General features: G+C 36.8%; 2 protein-coding genes across 8 annotated transcripts in view; one reads left to right on the plus strand and one right to left on the minus strand.

The window, feature by feature from the left end:
* The window catches only part of NADK2 (NAD kinase 2, mitochondrial), a 49305-nt gene extending 43383 nt beyond the window's left edge, over positions 1–5922 (plus strand). For all 4 annotated transcript variants that reach the window (XM_008956044.4, XM_034960172.3, XM_034960169.3 and 1 more), the window contains 2 exons: positions 1141–1264; positions 3523–5922. In XM_008956044.4, coding sequence (XP_008954292.1) covers positions 1141–1264; positions 3523–3661 — 263 coding nt within the window. In that variant the 3' untranslated portion in view covers positions 3662–5922. The remainder of the gene's footprint in view (positions 1–1140; positions 1265–3522) is intronic.
* Positions 5923–14743: 8821 nt separating this feature from the next.
* SKP2 (S-phase kinase associated protein 2) overlaps positions 14744–17046 on the minus strand; it is a 31861-nt gene continuing 29558 nt past the window's right edge. For 2 of the 4 annotated variants that reach the window (XM_003806655.5, XM_034960173.3), the window contains one exon: positions 14744–16954. In XM_003806655.5, coding sequence (XP_003806703.1) covers positions 16741–16954 — 214 coding nt within the window. In that variant the 3' untranslated portion in view covers positions 14744–16740. The remainder of the gene's footprint in view (positions 16955–17046) is intronic. The other 2 variants (XM_008956083.4, XR_004671581.3) reach the window with 2 other exon arrangements.

The following is a 17046-nucleotide window of genomic DNA, read 5'->3' on the forward strand; positions in this document are numbered from 1 at the left end:
ACTCAATTTGAGACCTACAAGATTATTTTAATCATGGTTCATGAATTAGCACCAGCAGTAAATCTGTATCAAAGGAAAGTTAGATATATATAGTAATTGCTTCTTAATTATATAATTCAACTTAAAAAATAATATATATAAAATAACTGAAATTTATATCAGGTATATATGTAAATTAAGGATGTATATATATTAATTTATATTATATCTATATATATAAAAAAAATCTGTGACTTTCTTCTTTTAGTAAACATACCAAAGCTTTACTTTAATGAATGGCATTCCTTTCAAGATTTGACTATCTTCAGAAGCAACAGTGAATGCCAGTGATGCAATCACTGTTACAGACATTTATGAAATTACTCTTGAAATTTCCTTCAGAGCTAGCGTGCTTTTTTGTGGTGTGTTGTCATGAAGCCAAATTTTATTTTTGTGGGTGAATTAGATTTTTTTTAAAGTCAGTAATTCAAATGAAACTTTCATAAATAAGGTAGATTATCTGACAGTCTTTTAATTTTTTTAATGTAGTATTCAACTAAACTTTCAAGCCTGATATCTTTGTAGTTTTCTCAACCAATTTGTGCTTTGTATTCCAGCCCTCCTGTACCTCTTGATTAGAGAGAAAGCAGGTCCCAAAGATTTCTAGAAAATATGTTGAGTAATGGGGGTGTATTGGAGAAAGGATATTGCCTGTCATTGTTTGAGACTGCATTTTATATCAAGCTGTTTGCTTATTATCATCGTTATGAGCTCTTTGACGTGGTATTTTGGAAAGAACTTGGTAGGGCCATATGGCAACTCAAGTTCCTTTTTTGAGTGCATCTATCTAATTCCTCTATTGTTTAATTACAAGTTTTGAAGCTAGTGTTTTTTATTTTTTTCTTTTTCCCCAGTTGTACCTATTCCTACTGTATTGTGGGTGATGTATGTTTCTGTGGGCAAATCATGGTACCTAATTCTTATTTATAAGGTTTTTTGTTACTGTGTTTTAATGGAATATGTGTTACGAGTTTCAAGAAACTTGTTCCCAAATATACTTTTGGAACAGAATTTAAATGGGGGATGGCATCTATTTTTTGTTTTGCCCTTCTCAGAAGTGACCATCTTTTATTGAGTGTGCTAATTTTTTTTTCTTTGTAGTAACAAATGAATATAATGAATCACTGCTCTACAGTCCGGAAGAACCAAAAATACTTTTCAGTATTCGAGAACCAATAGCAAATAGAGTTTTCTCAAGCAGTCGTCAGCGTTGTTTCTCCTCAAAGTAAGCATCCTCGATCTGACTTCTGACTGTTTTCATCCCTTTCATTGTTACAAAGCCCACGTGGTTTGAAAACTATTTAATTTCATTAAATTTGCTCATTCAAACTTAATCTAGCAGGAAAAGTAGAACCTGTGAAAGTAACAAGGTATCATGCTAACCCGGCTAAAATCATATTTTCTTTTACACTTATTGTGCCATTTTAGAGAAGCTAAAACTTAAGTGACTAGAAAGGGTGGTACAGTTATTTATTTAGTGATTTGTTGGTTTTTAAAAAATGAACGAAGACACAATAATTGTAAAAGAAGCTGAATAGAAAGCCCCTTCTTTTTCATAAGCTGTAGAATAAAAACACAATAAACACTGATAGAAAACTTAGATTGCATAGCAATAAACCTTTAGAATAGTATTCATTTCTTCTAGGTTTTCCCTAAAAGTGACCTCCTGTCTATTGAATTTGCTTCATTTTATTTTTGGGGAGAGGATATAAAAAAGTGGATGTAATTTCTTATTTTGTAAAGGTTCCCCAATTTTCCAAATTAACAAGAAAATCTAAAATTCGGAGAAAATGTCATCTATCTCATGGCAAGCAGAAAACAGCTTAAGCAATTAACAAATTGCTGACCTTAGTGTACATATTTTCTTTTTATAGACATACAATTAATTTTTTCCCCAGGTTAGACACAAATAAGGAAATTTATCTTAACATTCATGTTGTCATTTGAGAGTTAATTTGATTAATCCACAGATGTGTACTCAGTTTGGGTGAGACGACAAAGACTCCTTCAAAGATATATACTACTTATATTTAAGTTTTTGCTAATAGGAGAATAGCTTTGTGATTTTGACATGGAAAAGATTTCTTAAACATGTCATAAAAAGCACTATAACAACAAAAGATTGACAAATTGAACTACACTGGAAGTAAGAACTGCCAGTAATCAAAAGATACCATTAAGAAAACAAAAAGGCAGAGCGAGAAAGATATTTTCAGGACCTATATCCAGCAATGGGCTCATAGCCAGAATATTTAGTATATAAAAGTTCCTACTGACAGTAAGAAAAAGGCAGGCAACATGATAGAAAAATGGCCAAAGTCAGGCATTTCACAAAAGGTGATATTCACATGGCTAATAAACACAAAAAACATGATTGACCTTATTATTCATCTGGGAAATGCTAATTAAAACTACATAATACACTACCATATACACCCACCAGAATGGCTAAAGTACCAATTGTTGGCAAGGAGGAACAACTACAACTTTCTATATATTCCTAAATTTCTGTTAGGAATATATAGCTTGGAAAATTGTTTGGCAATTACCTAGCAAACCTGCACATAGCATACACGGTGATCCAATAATTCCCCTTTGAAGTATATATCCAAAAGAAATGTAAGCACCAACAGAAATATGTGCGCAAAGACATTCAAGAATATTCATAGCAGCTCTACTCCCAATAGCCAAAAACCCAAATGTCCATGAATAGTAGAAGAGAGAGATAAATTTTGGTGTTTTCATATAACAGAAGTGATTTCATACAGCATTAAAAATGAACACACTACTATTACTATTACATGTACTAATATGGCTGAATTTCACAAACATACTTTTGAGGAAAAGACAGGCACCACTGTGCATATTATATTCTTCCATTTATATAAAGCTCAAGAACAGACAAAGCTATTACTACTGCAGTGATAGAAATTAGGAAGGTGCGTATGCTTGAGGAGGGAGCAGGGATAGTGACTGGGAGAAGGCAGTGAGGGAGCTTCCAGCAAGCTGGGTAAGAGTTGATTCCTGAGTTGGGTGATCATAAGTGTGTTCACTGAACTGTACATTAATAATTTGGGTGTATACCTGTATACATAATTACATGTACCCAACTCTTCTGTATATGTGTTATACTTAAGTAAAAATTTTAAGTACAAATTTTACATGAAAATAGTTAACACTCTTATTCAATACTTAATATTTGTAATGTTAGTAATTCAGCATTTAATCATATGAAAACAGCCTGTGAGTTCAGTCAGGTCTGCACTTCTTTACTGCTAAATGCTTGAGCGAATGGTGCCATCCTGAATGTTTTGAGACCTTCATAATATACCCATATATTTACATAATGACTAATTTTCTCATACCAGAGAACAACTTGATTTTCAAAATGGAGGCCAAATGATCTGCTAGGTTAAAATTCAGGATTAAAATAACCTATTAAGAAAACTATTACTATTTAATGAGATATTTCCTTCTGCCTAGGGTTTGTGTTCGTTCTCGTTGTTGGGATGCCTGTATGGTTGTGGATGGAGGAACTTCTTTTGAGTTTAATGATGGTGCAATTGCTTCGATGATGATCAATAAAGAAGATGAGCTTCGAACTGTGCTTCTTGAACAGTGAAGGATTTCCTCATGACAAATTTTGATTACTGGCGAGAATATTTTTACTTCAGAAACAGACTACCAGTCGTAAAGTGACATTTTTTGGTTATTGTTGAGACTGCTTGCCCGTGGGCTCAGAAGTGAGATTTGCATTATTCTTCTGTTGGATTCTGATAGAAAAAAAGACATTCACTGTATAAGAAAATGGATGGACTGAACTAATTAGAATTGATACCAGTGAAATTTTTATATTGCTTACAGTCGGTAACCAAGAGTGCTGATACCTTTTTAAATTTAGAGGGGCAGGCTTAAATAAAGGACTAAATATTTAGGATTTGAAACTTAACTGTATAAGTGTGTTTTCCTTCCCTTTCCTCCTAATTGTGGGATTGTCAGAACTGAACACATATCATTTGATTAGTGCATATTTTTTATAGTACCTGAAAACCAAGATTTTGAAAAAATTTTCAAGACAGAGAATTTTGATAAATCCTGACATTGACCTAATTGACATAGGTAAATATGTTTGTATATGTGCTAATAATTTTCTAATTTCGGAACACAATGATGATATGACTATTGATTTAAAAATTTCAAATAATAATTTTTGAAATTATAGATGAATGCTTTCATTTGAGTTTCATTCTGTAATTTAGCAGTTCTGGGTGAAATACAGATAGCAAAATAAATCATGATGCTGTTACAAATGTATTAGTTATCCAATAAGTGTTTTAAGTCAATTTTTTAAAAATGATATGAGTCTTACAGGTTTCTTCCATCTTTAAAATGCTCAAACATGGATTCAGGGACTAAAAGGATGAACTGATTAGACATTTTCTATTAGGAGTTTGGTAAAATATTGTAAAAATATCTTCACCTGTGTTAGGAGTATTATCAGAAAGAATGGATTCTTTAATAAATATGTAAAACACAGTAGTTTTGGAATTGCCTTCCTTAGTATTATGGTTTTCACCTAGCTTATATTCCAAGATTTACAGAATAGCTTTTAGGATAAGATGTTAGGACTTTTCTTTTTTTTTTTTCCCCATGAGAATTCCTTTATTTTTGGAGGAAATTATTATCTAATTATTGATCTACTTATAAGTAATCCTAGAATTTTTGCCAAAAGATCCTGTCGTTGCATAATCAAACAGTTGGTATTCTCGTGCCGTTGTTCAAAGTCATGTGTTTCTTTCATTTGGTGCTGAAAATTTCTGTTCAATCATTGACAAATATTTATTGAACACCCACTCTGTGCCATGTAAAACTATGTCAGGTGCTGGATATGTTGATGAATGAAACAGACTCTATCCTTATACAATTTGAGTCTTGTGGGCTCAGAAGTAAATTCTGTGAAAGCTGGACGGATAGTCGAATTGAGTGCTCTTAGTTTTGCCAATATTTAACATGTTGTTCTTATCAATTTTTTAAAATAAATGTTAATGTACAAAGTTAATCTAGGTTTTGATGTATATCCAGAGAATCAATTTTTCTTAAAGTATCTGCATAGACATTCATAGCAAAGAATTTATGACATATCAGATAGAAATACATTAAAATGTAGTGTTTTCCCAGAGATTGATCTGGCTTTTTTTTTGGATATACATAAGATACCACTTTATAAAGAAGCTCCATACTATAGAACCTCCCCTAACAGGCTTAAAATACCTTCTTTTTTTTTTTTTTTTTTGAGAATGGAGTCTTGCTTTGTCACCCAGGCTGGACTGCAGTGGCATGATCTCGGCTCTGCAACCTCCATCTCCCAGGTTCAAGCGATTCTCCTGCCTCAGCCTCCCAAGTAGCTGGGATTACAGGCAGGCACCACTACGCCTGGCTAATTTTTTGTATTTTTAGTAGATACGGGGTTTCACCATGTTGGTCAGGCTGGTCTCGAACTCCTGACCTTGTGATCTGCCTGCCTCGGCCTCCCAGTATTGGGATTACAGGCATGAGCCACCATGCCCGGCCTTAAAATGCCTTCTTAAAGGAAAAATGCCAACTCCATCCTTAATCTCAAGGAAATCTGATTGTCCAAATAGATCTGTTAATATGTAACATATTAATAGGTAACTTGCTGTGTAAAATTATAAGCCATATTTTAAAAGGTTTTAAAAATACTTATTGTGCTCCATTTGTGATATAATTTCTAACATTTCTGCTCTGTGATGGGGGTTTATTTGTAAGAATAAGAGGCAAAGGAATGTTAGCATAGCAAAAATGTGTTTGAATGAGTTAACCTTTTAATCGCAACCCTATGTGAATAAAATTACTCCACTGTTACCTCTTCTTTTTAACATTTCTTATTTCCCTCTCAAGGGGTCATTATTTGAAAACTAGTTTTCACAAAATGTTATGTTTCAGAAGTGTTTCCCCACTGCTGTGTATTATTATTCTGTGCCCTGTTGACTTCATTCACTGTTAACATTTGACATAGAATGATTAGTTATTAAATCAGGGTGAAGTGCTTACCTGGTCAGTGTAGGCTCTTCAGATAATTTTGACTTAATATTTTTGATACTCCTTGTGTATTTACATTCATGGCCCCTGTACATTAAATCATATTACATGTTTTACTACATCGATTTCACTTTTTAATAAGCAGAAAGATAGAGCCAGGTAACACATTTTTATTGTAAAATATCCACTTGAGTTGAAAAAGTTGTCAAATACAAGTTTAAGGATACGTTATATATTTTGCTCAGTTGTGAAAATAATGTACATTTAGAATTTAAATCACTTAAATTCATTCCATTGTACCAATATTATTTATGCATCCTTATACTTAAGAATAGCATCTACTAAGACAATTATGCAGAAAAGATCCCAGGGATAATGCAACACCTAAATATAATGGTGGGGGAGATAAAAGTAAATGTACTAATGAATTGCCTAACTAAAGAATAGTTCAATTTTATTTTTTCAAAGGCATTTTATTCTTGACTTTAACATTAAAAGTACTCAAGGGATTGGGGCATAAGTCAGTGAGAAGGCTTATTAAGTTTTCTACATTAAGGTATGAAGAGTTTTTAAGTCTTACGGGCTTTAAGACTTTTTTTAAAGAAAATCACTGACTACACGAGCTAAAAGTAGAAAACCATATTTTAAGTGTTAATCTGAATACCTTAAATATAGTGATTTTAATGCTCAAAATTACAATTTAGATATTCTGGTATTTAGAGAAATGTAAAAATACCGGCATTTTAGTATTTAGATTTGCTAAAACATAGTAACTCAAAGCAGTTATGTTTTGAGTTATCCATAATATTAGTATAGGCTTTTAGGGCTTTGACTTGTATCTTGAAGGGTTAGTCTCTTGGTGAAGAAAACTTTGACTTTCTAGGATATTTGGCTAGGTGGGGAGGAATAGTAAAGAAAGAGGAGGTTGTCATCTTGCTTGTTCCATGGTTAGGGTATGCAGTGACAAGAGGTTTCTTTCTAGTTTGCCCAGTCTCTAGACTACTTGCCTTTGTTTCCTCATAGGCTCTGCATCTTCTCCTGGGCTGTTGTATCCTGCACGTTGTGGATGGTCAATAAATGTTGAAGTGTAATTGGGTTCACCAGGATAGGACACAAGCGCTTTATCCAGAAATAAAGTTTTGCACTTGGCCAGTGTCCCTCATGTCTCTGGAACTTGTGGATAGGGTCTATTAGGAATCAAGAGCCCAAGAGCAGGTAAAGTGACAGCAGTGAAAATGAAACAGACAGGTATGTATCTGAATAGAAGAACAGGATATTACTTATCAAGTGTCTCCTGGCTAAAAAAAAAAAAAAAAAAAGAACTTGATGATACAAGCCTCTGGAGCACTGACACTATTGACATTTTGTCCAGACAATTCTTTGTTGTAGGGGGCTTTCCTGTTTTAGGATGGTTAGCAGCATCCTTAGCCTCTATTGCCTGTATGCCAATAGCACTTCTCTTGTGACCATCAAAAATGTCTTCAGATGTTACCAAGTATCTCCTGGGTGGGGGAAAATCACCCCTGGTCTAGAGCTTTTTGTTGCTAGATCTAACCACCAGTTTATGGGAATAGGGGAAAGATTAACCTATCACTCCAGGGATAGACGCAAAATCCAGAATGTAGAACACAGGACAGATAACATAGTTTCTTCAATAAATAAATTACAAGGAAAGGAAGAAACCCTAAGTTTAAGATTTAGAGAATTTAAATCAAATGCAGTATGTACACCACGTTTGGATCCTGAGCAAAATAAACCCATTGAAGAAAACACAAGACAACTGAGGAATTGTCAACACCATCTTGATATACAATGCTTCAGGATTCATGCAGGAAAATCCCTAACTTTTAGAGGTATATACCAAAATAGTTATGATATTATGGGTCTGGGTTTTGCTTCAAAATTATCTGTATTGGAGGGGAATGGTTGAGATCATGGATTCAGTGAGATTGGCCAGGAATCAATGACTGTTGAAACTGGAAGATGGGGTCCATCATATTCTTTTTTTTTTTTTTTTTGCATATGTTTGACGTTTTTCATCATTTAAAAAAAGGCATAGTGGTGATAGGACCAGCACAATTGGGTGATATTCAAGAATCACCATTCTACCATTCGAATGGAAGGGTCCAAAAGGAACAGAATTCCTGGAAGGCCTCTGGGCATACAGTAAACATTCAAATAGTTTCTGAATGACAATAAAACACATAGTATAACCTGATCAAATATATTTTTAAAATGCTGCTAGCTGACTTTTATTGATAATACTCCTTTGTCACTTGAATTCAAATGTTTTGTAAATATATTACTACTGGAATCACTTTAAAGATAACAAGCCTGGCGAGGTGGTTCCAAGATGGCCGAATAGGAACAGCTCCAGTCTACAGCTCCCAGCGTGAGCGACGCAGAATACGGGTGATTTCTGCATTTCCAACTGGGGTACCGGGTTCATCTCACTGGGGGTGTCGGACAGTGGGTGCAGGACAGTGGGTGCAGCACACCGAGCATGAGCTGAAGCAGGGTGAGGCATCGCCTCACCTGGGAAGTGCAAGGGGTCAGGGAATTCCCTTTCCTAGCCAAGGGAAGCTGTGACAGATGGCACCTGGAAAATCAGGTCACTCCCACCCTAATACTGTGCTTTTCCAATGGTCTTAACAAACGGCACACCAGGAGATTATATCCCGCGCATGGCTCGGAGGGTCCCATGCCCATGGAGCCTCGCTCACTGCTAGCACAGCAGTCTGAGATCGAACTGCAAGGCAGCAGCGAGGCTAGGGGAGGGGTGCCCGCCATTGCTGAGGCTTGGGTAGGTAAACAAAGCAGCCAGGAAGCTCGAACTGGGTGGAGCCCACTGCAGCTCAAGGAGGCATGCCTGCCTCTGTAGACTCCACCTCTGGGGGCAGGGCATAGCCAAACAAAAGGCAGCAGAAACCTCTGCAGACTTAAATGTCCCTGTCTGACAGCTTTGAAGAGAGTAGTGGTTCTCCCAGCACAGAGTTTGAGATCTGAGAATGGACAGAATGCCTCCTCAAGTGGGTCCCTGACCCCCGAGCAGCCTAACTGGGAGGCACATCCCAGTAGGGGCAGACTGACACCTCACACGGCCAGGAACCCCTCTGAGATGAAACTTCCAGAGGAACAGTCAGTCAGCAACATTTGCTGTTCAGCAATATTCGCTGTTCTGCAGCCTCCGCTGCTGATACCCAGGCAAACAGGGTCTGGAGTGGACCTCCAGGAAACTCCAACAGACGTGCAGCTGAGGGTCCTGACCGTTAGAAGGAAAACTAACAGAAAGGACATCCACACCAAAAATCCATCTGTACGTCACCATCATCAAAGATCAAAGGTAGATAAAACCACAAAGATAGGGAAAAAACAGAGCACCTCTCCCCCTCCAAAGGAACAAAGCTCCTCGCCAGCAATGGACAAAGCTGGATGAAGAAAGACTTTGACGAGTTGAGAGAAGAAGGCTTCAGATGATCAAACTTCTCCGAGCTAAAGGAGGAAGTTTGAACCCATGGCAAAGAAGCTAAAAACTTTGAAAAAAGATTAGACGAATGGCTAACTAGAATAACCAGTGTAGAGAAGTCCTTAAATAACCTGATGGAGCTGAAAACCATGGCACGAGAACTGCATGATGCATGAACAAGCTTCAGTAGCCAATTCGATCAAGTGGAAGAAAGGGTATCAGTGATTGAAGATAAAATGAATGAAATGAAATGAGAAGTTTAGAGAAAAAAGAGTAAAAAGAAACGAACAAAGCCTCCGAGAAATATGGGACTATGTGAAAAGACCAAATCTATGTATGATTGGGGTACCTGAAAGTGATGGGGAGAATGGAACCAAGTTGGAAAACACTCTGCAGGATATTATCCAGGAGAATGTCCCCGACTTAGAAAGGCAGGCCAATATTCAAATTTAGGAAATACAGAGAACACCACAAAGAAACTCCTCGAGAAGAGCAACCCGAAGGCACATAATTGTCAGATTCACCAAGGTTGAAATGAAGGAAAAAATGTTAAGGGCAGCCAGAGAGAAAGGTCGGGTTACCCACAAAGGGAAGCCCATCAGACTAACAGTGGATCTCTCAGCAGAAACTCTACAAGCCAGAAGAAAGTGGGGGCCAATATTCAACATTCTTAAATAAAAGAATTTTCAACCCAGAATTTCATATCCAGCCAAACTAAGCCTCATAAGTGAAGGAAAAATAAAATCCTTTACAGACAAGCAAATGCTGAGAGATTTTCTCACCACCAGGCCTGCCCTACAAGAGCTCCTAAAGGAAGCACTAAACATGGAAAGGAACAACCGGTACCAGCCACTGCAAAAACATGCCAAATTGTAAAGACTGTTAATGCTAGAAAGAAACTGCATCAACTAACGAGCAAAATAACCAGCTCACATCATAATGACAGGATCAAATTCACAAATAACAATATTAACCTTACAGGTAAATTGACTAAATGCTCCAATTAACAGACACAGACTGGCAAATTGGATAGAGTCAAGACCCATCAGTGTGCTCTATTCAGGAGACCCATCTCACGTGCAGAGATACACATAGGCTCAAAATAAAGGGATGCAGGAAGAACTACCAAGCAAATGGAAAACAAAAAAAGGCAGGGGTTGCAATCCTAGTCTCTGATAAAACAGACTTTAAACCAACAAAGATCAAAAGAGACAAGGCCATTACATAATGGTAAAGGGATCAATTCAACAAGAAGAGCTAACTATCCTAAATATATATGCACCCAATACAGGAGCACCCAGATTCATAAAGCAAGTCCTTAGAGACCTACAAAGAGACTTAGACTCCCACACAATAATAATGGGAGACTTTAACACCCCACTGTCAACATTAGACAGATCAACAAGACAGAAAGTTAAAAAGGATATCCGGGAATTGAACTCAGCTCTCCACCAACTGGACCTAATAGACATCTACAGAACTCTCCACCCCAAATCAACAGAATATACATTCTTCTCAGCACCACATAGCACGTATCCCAAAATTGACCACATAGTTAGAAGTAAAGCACTCCTCAGCAAATGTAAAAGAACAGAAATTATAACAAACTGTCTCTCAGACCACAGTGTGATCAAACTAGAACTAAGGATTACGAAACTCACTCAAAACTGCTCAATTACATGGAAATTGAACAACCTGCTCCTGAATGACTACTGGGTACATAACGAAATGAAGCCAGAAATAAAGATGTTCTTTGAAACGAATGAGAACAAAGACACAATATATCAGAATCTCTGGTACATTTAAAGCAGTGTGTAGAGGGAAATTTATAGCACTAAATGCCCACAAGAGAAAGCAGGAAAGATCTAAAATTGATACCCTAACATCACAATTGAAAGAACTAGAGAAGGAAGAGCAAACACATTCAAAAGCTACCAGAAAGCAAGAAATAACTAAGATCAGAGCAGAATTGAAGGAGATAGACACACAAAAAAGCCTTCAAAAAATCAATGAATCCAGGAGCTGGTTTTTTTGAAAAGATCAACAAAATTGATAGACTGCTAGCAAGAGTAATAAAGAAGAGAGAAGAATCAAACACAATAAAAAATGATAAAGGGGATATCACCACCAATCCCACAGAAATACAAACTACCATCAGAGAATACTATAAACACCTCTACGCAAATAAACTAGAAAATCTAGAAGAAATGGATAAATTCCTCGACACATACATCCTCCCAAGACTAAACCAGCAAGAACTTGAATCCCTGAATAGACCAATAACAGGCTCTGAAACTGAGGCAATAATTAATAGCCTACCAACCAAAAAAAGTCGAGACCAGATAGATTCACAGCCAAATTCTACCAGAGGTACAAGGAGGAGCTGGTACCATTCCTTCTGAAACTATTCCAATCAATAGAAAAAGAGGGAATCCTCCCTAACTCATTTTGTGAGGCCAGCATCATCCTGATACCAAAGCCGGGCAGACACAACCAAAAAAGAGAATTTTAGACCAATATCCCTGATGAATACCGATGCAAAAATCCTCAATAAAATACTGGCAAACCGAATCCAGCAGCACATCAAAAAGCTTATCCACCACGATCAAGTGGGCTTCATCCCTGGGATGCAAGGCTGGTTCAACATATGCAAATCAATAAATGTAATCCAGCATATAAACAGAACCAATGACAAAAACCACATGATTATCTCAATAGATGCAGAAAAGGCCTTTGACAAAATTCAACAACCTTCATGCTAAAAACTCAATAAGGTATTGATGGGGCATATCTCAAAATAATAAGAGCTATTTATGACAAACCCACAGCCAATATCATACTGAATGGGCAAAAACTGGAAGCATTCCCTTTGAACACTGGCATAAGACAGAGATGACCTCTCTCACCACTCCTATTCAACGTAGTGTTGGAAGTTCTGGCCAGGGCAATCAGGAAGGAGAAAGAAATAAAGCGTATTCAATTAGGAAAAGAGGAAGTCAAATTGTCCCTGTTTGCAGATGACATGATTGTATATTTAGAAAACCCCATCATCTCAGCCAAAATCTCCTTAAGCTGATAAGCAACTTCAGCAAAGTCTCAGGATAGAAAATCAATGGGCAAAAATCACGAGCATTCTTATACACCATTAACAGATAAACAGAGAGCCAAATCATGAGTGAACTCCCATTCACAATTGCTTCAAAGAGAATAAAATACCTAGGAATCCAACTTACAAGGGATGTGAAGGACCTCTTCAAGGAGAGTTACAAACCACTGCTCAACAAAATAAAAGAGGACACAAACAAATGGGAGAACATTCCATGCTCATGGATAGGAAGAATCAATATCGTGAAAATGGCCATACTGCCTAAGGTAATTTATAGATTTAATGCCATCCCCATCAAGCTACCAATGACTTTCTTCACAGACTTGGAGAAAACTACTTTAAAGTTCATATGGAACCAAAAAAGAGCCCGTATTGCCAAGACAATCCTAAGCAAAAAGAACAAAGCTGGAGGCATCATGCTACCTGACTTCAAACTATCCTACAAGGCTACAGTAACCAAAACAGCATGGTACTGGTACCAAAACAGAGATATAGACCAATGGAACAGAACGGAGCCCTCAGAAATAATACCACACATGTACAACCATCTGATCTTTGACAAACCTGACAAAAATAAGAAATGGGGAAATGATTCCCTATTTAATAAATGGTGCTGGGAAAACTGGCTAGCCATATGTAGAAAGCTGAAACTGGATCCCTTCCTTACACCTTATACAAAAATTAATTCAAGATGGATTAAAGACTTAGACCTAAAACCATAAAAACCCTAGAAGAAAACCTAGGCAATACCATTCAGGACATAGGCATGGGCAAGGACTTCATGTCTAAAACACCAAAAGCAATGGCAACAAAAGCTAAAATTGACAAATGGGATCTTATTAAACTAAAGAGCTTCTGCACAGCAAAAGAAACTACCATCAGAGTGAACAGGCAACCTACACTATGGGAGAAAATTTTTGCAATCTACTTATCTGACAAACAGCTAATATCCAGAATCTACAAAGAACTCAAACAAATTTACAAGAAAAAAAAACCCCATCAAAAAGTGGGCAAAGGATATGAACAGACACTTCTGAAAAGAAGACATTTATGCAGCCAAGAGACACATGAAAAAATGGTCATCATTACTGGCCATCAGAGAAATGCAGATCAAAACCACAATGAGATACCATCTCACACCAGTTAGAATGGCGATCATTAAAAAGTCAGGAAACAACAGGTACTGGAGAGGATGTGGAGATATAGGATCACTTTTATATTGTTGGTGGGACTGTAAACTGGTACAACCATTGTGGAAGACAGTGTGGCGATTCCTCAAGGATCTAGAACTAGAAACACCATTTGACCCAGCCATGCCATTACTGGGTATATACCCAAAGGATTATAAATCATGTTGCTATAAAGACACATGCAAACGTATGTTTATTGCAACACTATTCACAATAGCAAAGACTTGGAACCAACCCAAATGTCCATAAATGATAGACTGGATTAAGAAAATGTGGCACATATACACCATGGAACACTATGCAGCCATAAAAAATGATGAGTTCATGTCCTTTGTAGGGACATGGATGAAGCTGGAAACCATCATTCTCAGCAAACTACCGTAAGCACAAAAAACCAAACACCACATGTTCTCACTCATAGGTGGGAATTGAACAACGAGAACACCTGGACACAGGAAGGGGAACATCACACACCAGGACCTGTCATGGGGTGGGGGGAGGGGGGAGGGATAGCATTAGGAGATATACCTAATGTAAATGACAAGTTAATGGGTGCAGCACACCAACATGGCACATGTATACATATGTAACAAACCTGCACGTTGTGCACATGTACCCTAGAACTTAAAGTATAATTAAAAAAAAAAAGATAACAAGACTGTATTAGCCCCTTTTAAAAAGGCATTATAAACTTTTTTTTTTAATGTGACAAGCATATGAAGTAGATGGGTCAAAAAGGACCATCTCAGGGCTCTGTTTTGAAGAGTCTTATTTAGAGGTATCTAAGCCAAATGGCATACCACACTAAATGCTTTCAAATTTTAACCACAGCACTTAAAAAAAGAGAAAGAAAAAAGGAATACGACTTAGCTTAAGCACTCATTTTTATAAAAATGTGTTTTATTGTTTTAAAACAAGTCTATAAAAGTAGAAATCACATACAAAAATACAGATTACTCTGACATGTTGGCAAAATAGCTTATGGCTGGACTTGAGTTTGGAAGTTCTGTATGTTTGAGGGCATCCGATGTCAGAGTCCAACCGGATCCTAACCCCAGCTCTTGTCACTAATCTGTAAACAATAATTTCAAGTAGTATTTAGCACTTTTTAACTATTAAGAAATTGAAGCATCATCATTTCCTGTGCAACCCAACTTTAAAATCTTCCTTAGGTCTAAGCAGATAAAGGCACTTCATACTATGTTTCTAACATTAACAATTTTTGATTTAAAAAAAAAAAGTTAATATAAATGACTGGTGTTGGCTTTTTTTGTTGTTACATTTTGAACATACGAACAAGTCATCAATTTAAACTAGTTTTTGTGATTTTTAAGAAGTAGAATTTGGCTGGGCGCAGTTGCTCATGCCTGTAATCCCAGCACTTTGGGAGGCCGAGACGGGCGGATCATGAGGTCAGGAGATTGAGACCATCCTGGCTAACATGGTGAAACCCCGTCTCTACTAAAAATACAAAAAAATTAGCCGGGCGTGGTGGTGGGCGCCTGTAGTCCCAGCTAGTCGGGAGGCTGAGGCAGGAGAATGACGTGAACCTGGGAGGCGGAGCTTGCAGTGAGCCGAGATCGCACCACTGCACTCCAGCCTTGGTGACAGAGCGAGACTCCGTCTCAAAAAAAAAAAAAAAAAAATAGAAGTAGAATTTAATCTTTTCACTTCTCTGTACCAGTTTAAAAAAATATATATCACTGATGGTATCAAAAGGTCCCACATCTGGATTTTAACTCTTATGTAGGTATAAGTAGTGCTTACTACTGAAACTGCATGGAAGATATACCTGCTTCTACTGTATATTTCTGATTGAAGAGAACATGCAGCTCCTCTTAGGGAACTGTAGGTCTGATAACCTTATATATGGATAGTTTCAAACAATTATTGCTGAGAGATCATTTAAAAAAAATACAATTTAAAATACTTGATTCCAGAGTAATATAAAAGTAACCTTAAGAACCTCAGCGCTAAAGGAAAACAGCAGGCAACTTCAGAATTCTTCCATCCAAATTTTCAAGAATAGAGAGTGGATTAATACCACCTTTCTAAAACAAAGCAAGTCATTTTAAAAGCTAAAGGACCCATGTTAACATAATTTGATTATCAAGTTAGAAAACCACAATTATATTTCTCATCTAATTTAGATTCTGGAAACACAGTAACTTAATGAACATTACAGGATACTTCAGATTAACCTGTCATAGAAAACTGTCTGCTGGGCCTTCAAATCCTATATTGATTCTATACCTCTGGGTTTTGTAATGTTTGGTCTTTTGTTAAGTTTTAAGGTGAATTACATGGGGTTACTTATTTCTATTAACCTAATTTCAAATCTAAAGGCAAAATTAAAATACATTTTTCTCTTTCCTATTCCTAGAAAAGATGGCCTCAGACGCTACTATCCTATGATTCTCTTTTTGTTCAGCTCATAATACAAATAGCTTATTGTTCTTCTAAGCTGTCTTATAAAGCAATACTATAAAATTAAATAGATAAAAGTTATATGGGCTATGAAGATTGTTTGCTGGTGGTAATTTTTAAGCTTGATTCTGAATAGACTTAGTAAGAAGGGCACTTGGAAGAGGCGGCTCAAATTTTGCTCTTTAAGGTACCTTGAAATTATAGGCTCACTCTCCCAAAATTTCAAAAGGCCTACAACTTTGGCTCTTAAGAGCAAAGCAGTGATAGAAGCTTTTAGAATCATTTCAAAAAGCAAGATTTCATAGTTTTCCCTCTCAAATGGCTCCCTAGTATACTTGCAGAATGAAGGCAAAGGGAAAACCAAGAATAAAACTAGCTAAGTACTCCAGCAATTGGGCTTCCTGCCTATTTTCCCTGTTCTAAAGAAGAGACACCATCCTGCAATAAATACTTCATAGACAACTGGGCTTTTGCAGTGTCAGTCGGCATTTGATGCCCCATATCTCCTGGTTCTTTTTGTTGCCAATAGTTGGCCTGGCAATGGTGGTGAAATGGGAGCAATTAATCTGTAGATGAGGAAGGGCTTCCTTTAACAGTTGAAGGGTACCATCTGGCACGATTCCAAAAACTTGTAGTGTTTTTAGTGTGGGAATTTCTCCAAGTTCACTGGAAAGGAAGAAAAAGACTTTCAGAATAGCAGTATCTATGGAAACTGTTTGACTAGAGTTATATGACCCAAATTTTACAATTTGTGTCAT

The sequence above is a fragment of the Pan paniscus genome, chromosome 4 (assembly GCF_029289425.2).
Source record: "Pan paniscus chromosome 4, NHGRI_mPanPan1-v2.0_pri, whole genome shotgun sequence".
Lineage (NCBI taxonomy): Eukaryota > Metazoa > Chordata > Mammalia > Primates > Hominidae > Pan > Pan paniscus.